Source organism: Gekko japonicus, unplaced genomic scaffold (assembly GCF_001447785.1).
Source record: "Gekko japonicus isolate JY-2015 unplaced genomic scaffold, Gekko_japonicus_V1.1 scaffold696, whole genome shotgun sequence".
NCBI lineage: Eukaryota > Metazoa > Chordata > Lepidosauria > Squamata > Gekkonidae > Gekko > Gekko japonicus.
Window position 1 is genome coordinate 766,108 of NW_015161971.1, and position 8,125 is coordinate 774,232.

Below are 8,125 nucleotides of genomic sequence, written 5' to 3' on the forward strand. Positions count from 1 at the left end.
GGGAATGCCCTCGGACTCCAAGAAGACCTTGACCGATTGAAGAGCCTGGAAGGGGACCCTCATGTCCACGGGGAGGTTGGGCTTAGCTGGACCGAGCCAGAAGTCGATCTGATTTCGGAAAGGAAAGGAAAGTTAGTATGCTCCAGCCTTCTTCACTATCCCTGAAAAGGCATGCTAGAATCATGGAATCACAGAGTTACAAGGGTCCGTAGAGGACATCTAGTCCAACCCCCTGCTCAGTGCATTAACAACACTAAGTGCATTACGCAACATCTGGAGATGTGCCACCTGGCTTCTGTTTCTTCAGTCAATGGTCTCCCACTGTCCATGTTCTAGTTTCATCCACGATATGATGCCAGGACCTGTCCCTAATTTTATGGAATCCTAGAATCACAGAGTTGGAAGGGACCACAGAGACTATCTAATCCAGCCCCCTACTCAGTGCAGGGTCAGCCTAGAGCATCCCTGACAAGGGTTTGTCCAGCCGCTGCTTGAAGACTGCCAGGGAGGGAGGGGGAGCTCACCACCTCCCCAGGCAGCCCATTCCACTGTCATGCACAACTCTTTTTTTAAAAAATTTTTTAATATAAAAACCAACATTTAAACAAGAGACATTAATCAAATGTTATACTATGAAACGGTAAACAACCATAGGATTTGATATAAATATGCCCAACACGAAATTACATGTAATGAAACACTGCAACATACTGGGAAGGAACAGCAAATTTAGAAGTGTCGTTGTTAAAAACATATTCTAAAAAAGGAGACCATTTCGTGCATAGAGTAGATTTTGAACATGAACTATTAGTGGAGGAAGCCACTGCATCAGAGAGTTTGTCCATGATGTAAAAGTCCCAAATTTTTAAACGCCAAGAGGAGAGAAGAAGTTTGTTGGTGGATTTCCAGCTACTCGCAATAACCACCTTAGCAGCTATAAGCAGAGTCGAAATAAGGTCTTGGCTACATTTGGGTATATGGGGGGCATTCCATAAATCAAGTAATATTAATTCAGGTTGCAATGGTATCAAGTGCCCAGTTATATCTTTTATGGAAAGGATAATCTTGGACCAGAAATGCTGGATTTCTGTGCACCCCCACCAGCAATGAAGAAAAGTGCCAGGTTCCCCGCAGGAGCGCCAACAAAGAGGAGAATTGGTTTTGGATATCTGATGGAATCTCATAGGGGTGAGGTACCATCTGGTAAGGATCTTATAACTCTGCAACTGAATGTTCAAAGATTTGGATTGCAAAGATGGTGAGGACCAAATATCGTCCCAATCTGCTGGCAATAGGATGCTATCACAGTCTTTTTGCCAGGCCTTCTGGTAATTCAATAGGGCTGTAGATTGCGAGTGAAGAAGATCTTTGTATATTATTGAGATATATTTAGAGAATGTGTCCTGGTCAAGTTTCATGAGACTTTCAAAGGAGGTAAGAGGTCTATAGATATCGGGGAGCGAATGGACGAGATGGGTGACCTGTACATACTCAAACCACGAAAGCGAACTACCGTATTTGTCGTCTAAGGTTTGTTTGGTTGCTATTGTAGTTTTAGACGAAATAGCCTGGAAGGTTGTAAGATTATGAGCTTTCCAGCAGGAGAAAGACTGCACAGAACGCCCTGGGGGAAACCATGATACGTTCGTAAAAGTAGTGATGGGAGAAGGGTGTGGAGCTAATGAGTGTTTCCATTTGTCCCAAGTCGTCATAAGGATTGAGAGGAAAGGATTCCGATGTAACGACGGCGATCTTTGACGACAAGCCTCCCAGATTTGAGAGCGGAATGGAGCGTTGTGCAAGTAGGTTTGTTCAATAGTTTTCCAGTCCGTCTGGAAGGAAGAGCTATGGAATTTCAGCAGACCTAACAGTATTGAGGCCTCGTGATAGAGTTTCAAGTCCGGTAAGGAAAGACCACCCGACCGAAGGTAAGTCAAAAGGATACAGATTCCCTCTGATTTCCCCTGCCCTGTCCCCACCCCTTGTAGGCCACACCCCTGCCCACATTTTAATCTTTTTTGAATTGGTATGAGTCCAATGATATGAGACCATCACTAGTCTCATGCCGATTCTAAAAAAATCAATCATGTTATTTATAATAAATAGTGTGGTTTCATACATGGCTCAGTTTGAGATCATTAAACTCCACAATGTATTTAAATATATAAAAGAGGTCTTTCCAGTAAGGAAAGGTTATTGCTACAGGAGATGTTAACCAGCTGTTCTATGGAAAATTTGTTATTGGAAACATTGCTATGTCTCGGTACCATTGTCCAAGTAAAATGGCACTGGAGTGTCTGGGAGCTCCAAGAATCTTCTAGAGCAATGTTTCAACTCTTTTCACATATAGTTTTGCAATTAGCTAACCTTAGGCACTGACCCACTTAGAGGGGGGGGGGAAGATGACAGATAATCCAAACTTAATTTGAACCCTTTCATCACTTCAGGGCAGGCTGAGTGTCAATTCCTGTAAAGTGTTATATAAAAGTATTGGGTAAAGGCCAGCATTTATTAATATTAAAGACAGAAATAGTCAATTTCTCTTTACAGTTCAGAGGAATGGTGAAAGAGATGTTCTTCTTGGTGGTAATATCTGCTTTTGAGCTCTGGATAGGTTGGTAGGTACCAGAATTTTAAATCAAAGATGAATATTATAAGAAATTGGGAATATGTAGATTGAAATGACAGTTATTCAGTTATTAAACTGTTCCCCATCAGATGAGATATTGTCCAATTTAGCAGAGAGTCAGGGCCTGGGAACTAGGGAAATGTTTCCTAAGATCAAGCCTTCCCGCCCTTAATTTTAAACCCCTTCTTGAGAGTCATCGCCTCTGCTGCCAAGAGGAAGGAACAACTCCTGCCCTCCTCTAAGGGACCTTTCAAGAGAGCCATCCTGTCTCCCCCCCCAACCTCCTCTTCTCCAGACCGAACATTCCCAAGAAGTCCCTCAGCCTTTTCTCGTAGGGCTCGGTCTCCGGGCCCCTGGACAACCTGGTCGCTCTCCTCTGCCCCTGCTCCATTCTGTCCACACCCTTTTTGAAGTCTGCATCCTTTCTTTCATCCTGCCCTGCCTTGCAGGGTTGTCGTGAGGCTAGGAATGGGAAAGGGAGAACAAAGCTGCCGCCCCCCCAAGCCCCTTGGAGGAGAGGGAAGACAAGAATGCGCTAAATAGATGGGGGGAGAGAGAGGTTCGTCCACCCCTCTCTGCCTCTGTGCGATGGCTCTTTGCACGCTGTTATTTTTGCGCAGCACGGAGCACGAATGATTTGGCCAGAGACCAAAAATCCTCTTTCTCGGCAGGGTGGGACCGTGGTTGGTCTGAGGCAGACAGCCTGAACGAAAAAGTCATGCTGGCCGAGTGCGGCGTGAAGTTTTTTTTTGGGGGGGTCGGCAGACATCTGCCACATTTTGGAATTTGGATGTTATGCCTCTGGTGATACATCCAATATCGCATTACCCTCACCCTAACTTGACTGTTCGGGAGCCTTCTGGGATATTTGTTTTTACCTAAAATTTTTGTTTTGCCATAACAAGCGTACAATGTCAAAAATGTATCATACATTCTATAAGTGAACCTAGAAATCAACAGTTACCAAGAACTGAACAAAGGAAAGGAAAACATTACAAAAATAGTCAATCAGATAATATTGACAGGTTCAAAAAATGAGCGGATATACTATAATATCGCTTTGACTTGACAACTTTTTTCAATGTGTCATTGCGCGTCAGGTAATCTAACACCAGACACCATTGTTCCACAAATTTGGAGTTATAATGAGTTGCCCCTGACAATGAAACTTGATCTCTTATCTTCTCCATTATAAAACAATCCCACAATTTACAGTGATGATTGGTGGATGAATAGTTTTCCAGTCAGATGCTATTAGAGATTTTGCAGCTGTCAGTAAAACACCAATTAGATTCCTGTTTTAGGAGCTGCGGTGGCTCAAGTGGTTAAGACACTGAATTGCAGGCTGTGGAAGGTCGGTCGTTCAGCAGTTCGAGACCTGAGTGTGCCGCATGACGAAGTGAGCTCCCGTCTCTAGTTCTAGCTCCTGCCAACCTAGCAGTTCGAAAGCAAGAAAATGTAAGTAGATAAATAGGTACCGCTTCGGTGGGAAGGTCACAGCGTTCCGTGCGCCTCGGTGTTTAGTCATGCCGGCCACATGACCATGGAAACGTCTTCAGACAGCGCTGGCTCTTCGGCTTGGAAACGGAGATGAGCACCGCAACCCTAGAGCCGGATTCGACTGGCTTTCGAGCAAGGGAACCTTTACCTTTACCTTTACTTTGGGAGCATATATTAGAGTCATTCCAGAGATTCAGTCATATGGTCTCTGGGAGCATGCAAACCTTATCACGTTATTCATTTCATACATTTCAGTATCCTGAGTCAGAATGTCCTAATAAGCTACAGCCACACCACCAATGGATAAAAGTACCCCTTTCTCCACACTTTTCCCAACAAGCTTGTTTGAGTCGAATTAACGTGATGTAATATTGCTGGCATCACATACCAGTGTGTCAAAACTTTTATAGATTGTACTTTGATGTTTATACAATTTGCTATTTTTATGTGCCATCAAGCACGGAGATCACGGAATGCTTCCCTGGAAAGGACACGTCCTAGAAAACGTTAAGAGCCCCTGGCTTGGGGTCATCATAAGTCAGTTGTGATTTGATCGCATGTGGGTACATCCCCCCCCCAAACACAGGTGAACTGTGTCCCTCCTTACCTGCAAATCTTCCCTTTCCTCCAGGTGCCTGAGTGAGTGTAGCTGCTCTTCATTCTCTGCTCTGATGCGGAGAACTTGGTCTCTGGAGAAGAGAAGAAGAAGAGAAGAGATTGGATTTATACTGCGCCCTTCACTACCCAAAGGTGTCTCAGAGCGGCTTACAATCTCCTTTCCCTTCCCCTCCCCACAACAGAGAGGTCGGCGGGCATGAGAGAGCTCTTGACAGAAACTGCTCTTTTTCAAGAACAGCTCTTATCAGAACTACGGCTTGCCCGAGGTCATCCAGCCAGGTGCGAGAGGAGGAGTGGGGAATCAAACCCGGTTCTCTCAGATGAGAGTCCGCGCACTCAACCACTACACCAAATTGGCTCTCAAGATGGAGTACAAGGTAAGACACCTTGACACAGAGACTCCATCTTCCTCTGGAGTACTTTCTCATCCCATCCTCGTGCGTGGAGGGCGGAAAGGAGTCTGTTGACTTGGGGGAGGGGGTCATAGAATCAGAGAGGCCCCCCGGGGTCATCTAGTCAGACCCCCTGCCCCACGCAGGAAATTCACAAATACCTTCCCCTCGCTATTTAACATAAGAGACGCCAATGCTGGATCAGGCCAAAGGCCCATCCCGTCCAACGCCCTGTGTCACACAGTGGCCAAAAATACCAGGTGCCGTCAGGAGGTCCACCAGTGGGGCCAGGACACTAGGAGCCCTCCCACTGTTGACCCCCCCCAAGCACCAATTTGCTTTCTTTCCGCTTTCTCTTTTTCCACCTTTCTCTTTCTCTCTCATTCTTAGACAGATATTGTTAGCAAACAAATAAATATAATTCAAAAAATACATATCATTCTCAATACCCGTTTTTACCCCTTTTGTTTTTATTGTTGGCCATCTCATTTAATGTCAATAAAAAGCAAATCTGCATATTTTTTAAAATAAAAACATGTGTCTAAAATGTGTTCATGTCTTGCGGCTCTCAAGCATCTGATGTTTAAAAAAAGTGCTCTGGAAACTAAAACAGCTAGGGGAGAATAATAATTAGTACTGTCCTTATGCATTAACTGTTCTTTATTGTAGGTTTTAACTTTTAATTTTGGTGGTCTTGTATTTTGTGGTATGTCATTATATTGAATTTTATCGTAAGCCATCCGAAGCTCTGCTTGCAGGGAAGGCCGCCCCCCCCCCCATTCAAATAAATAAATAAATAATATTGTGATAAATCCTCCTCTCTCCTGCATTTGGTTCCCCCTTCCTCTTCCGTCACTCACCCGACAAAAAGATGCTCACCGAAGGCAGCCGAGAGCAAGAAGCTGAAGAGGAGAAGTTGCTTCATGATCAGCGACTGAGAAAGGCCACCTGAGTCTGCCATCCTATATAGATCCCCGGTGGGTTTTTTTCTGTAGAGCTTTCTCAAGGCCCGGCTGTTCCGGGGATATTATTCACGTTGCCTGTCCCGGCCACCTGACCAGAGATAACTTTTTGAGTGGGTTAATGAAAAGCCATTTGCTGGGAAGGAACCAGGTTTATTTGAAAAGGGAATTGGAGGGTGATGTGTAGTTTGGTGCAGTGGTTTGGTGTAGTGTAGCCAGTTTGGTGTAGTGGTGAAGCGCGCCAACTCTAATCTGGAAGAACCGGGTTTGATTCCCCACGCCTCCACTTGCACCTGGCTGGACGACCTTGGGCAAGCCGTAGTTCTGATAAGAGCTGTTCTTGAAAAAAGAGCCGTTTCTGTCAAGAGCTCTCTCAGCCCCGCTGACAGGGTGTCTGTCGTGGGGAGGGGAAGGGAAAGGAGTGTGTAAGTCGTTCTGAGACTCCTTTGGGTAGCGAAGGGCAGGCTATAAATCCAATCTCTTCTTCTTCTTACAGACCCACAAAGGGCGATTCTGCATCTAGCGCTTGCTCCACATTTTCTCAACTGGGAGGGAAAAGTGCAGCTGAAAACCACATTCAAATACCTCGAGGCAACACCGTAGCGACTGCAAAGTCGCCCCTGAACGGTCCTAAAACGGCCATAAATCTATGCAGAAGGTACCATAAAATCCGATGATTAAAGAAAGCGAAAGCAGAATGGAGGGTGGAGGCTACCATAAAATCCGATTATCAAAGAAAGCGAAAGCAGAATGGAGGGTGGAGGCTACCATAAAATCCGATGATCGAAGGAAGTGAAAGCCGCACGCAACGCAGAGGGGGAATTTCTGTTCCAGCATGGGTTTGCAAAAACAACAGAGGGGAAAGTCAATGCAGCAGAATCATTGAACGGGGAAGAAAGGAATGGGGCAGAGCCCACCTTGCCATGAAGCAGAGTGACACCGCTTCTCTTTTCTAGTATTTCCTTGGGAAAGGATAGGGTTGCCAACCTCAGGTTGGGAAGTTCTATTGAGATATATGTCAGAGTGATAGAGGTAGCAAGCAGTTACTATAGGATCAGTTTGATCTGTTTGTCAGACCTAGCTGTCATGCTAGTAATCATGTAATTACAGCCAGGTGTTTTCTAGCAGGTGTTACTCTTTCAGGGCTTGTTAGAGCTAGTGATTGCATCACCCTGTTAGATATTGGCTGGGGTTTAGCATAATAGCTTTCATCTTACTAAGCTGGTGGGGACTCAGTTCTCATAGACTAAGGCACGACATGCTGTTCAATAGCCTGTAAATATCTCTGTATCTATTCACCTTTATAACTATATAAACTCTCTGTGCACTTTCATAACTGGTCAGTCTCCCACTTCTTATTTACAACACCCAATAGGTTCCTGGAGGTTTTGGGGGGTGGAGCTTGGGGAGGGACCTCAGTAGTGTACAATGTCGTCGAGTCCACCCTCCAAAGCAGCCATTTTCTCTGCAGTCTGGAGGTCGGTTGGCATTCCAGGAGGTTGGCAACTCTAAGCAGCAGGGCATCATAGAGGTTTGGCTTGAAATGGCCCATGATCCTAGTTCTAGTCAAAGGAACGAGCTAAGTCTGAGGGTGGAATATGCAGCACATCTGCTGTGGGCGGGAGAACCGGGGGGGGGGGATAAAATGTTGGGGGCCCAGGAGGCAACCTATTTATTTATTTATTTATTTATTTATTTATTTGACTTTTACCCCGCCCTCCTGCCTAGGCGGCTCAGGGCCACTTACAATAGTTTAAAAACCAGTATAACAATTAATACGATATCAAGTCTAAAACAATACAATCAATACATTATCCAAATACAGCTTATTAAAAATTAAAATTAAGACGTGGCCAATCCTCCCCTCACCCGCTTTCCCCTTCGCTTTCCAACGAGCAGCAGCGACACCTCCCTATGGCAGCTGCCAGGGCTCCCCAGAGACCTACCAAGCTCTTTTTCCTTGCAGCTGCTCCGAGTCTGAGCAGCTTCAGAACCCTGTGCTTGGCAGAGCACAGCACCTCCCA

General features: G+C 45.4%; 1 protein-coding gene across 1 annotated transcript in view; it reads right to left on the reverse strand.

Annotated features, from left to right (window-relative positions):
* LOC107126151 (carboxypeptidase A1-like) overlaps positions 1 to 6,064 on the reverse strand; it is a 22,350-nt gene extending 16,286 nt beyond the window's left edge. The window contains exons 1-3 of the mRNA XM_015429673.1: positions 6,000 to 6,064; positions 4,737 to 4,818; positions 1 to 108 (exon numbers count right to left, since the gene is read on the reverse strand). The exon at positions 1 to 108 is cut by the window's left edge and continues 45 nt beyond it. Coding sequence (XP_015285159.1) covers positions 1 to 108; positions 4,737 to 4,818; positions 6,000 to 6,064 — 255 coding nt within the window. The remainder of the gene's footprint in view (positions 109 to 4,736; positions 4,819 to 5,999) is intronic.
* Positions 6,065 to 8,125: the final 2,061 nt, after the last annotated feature.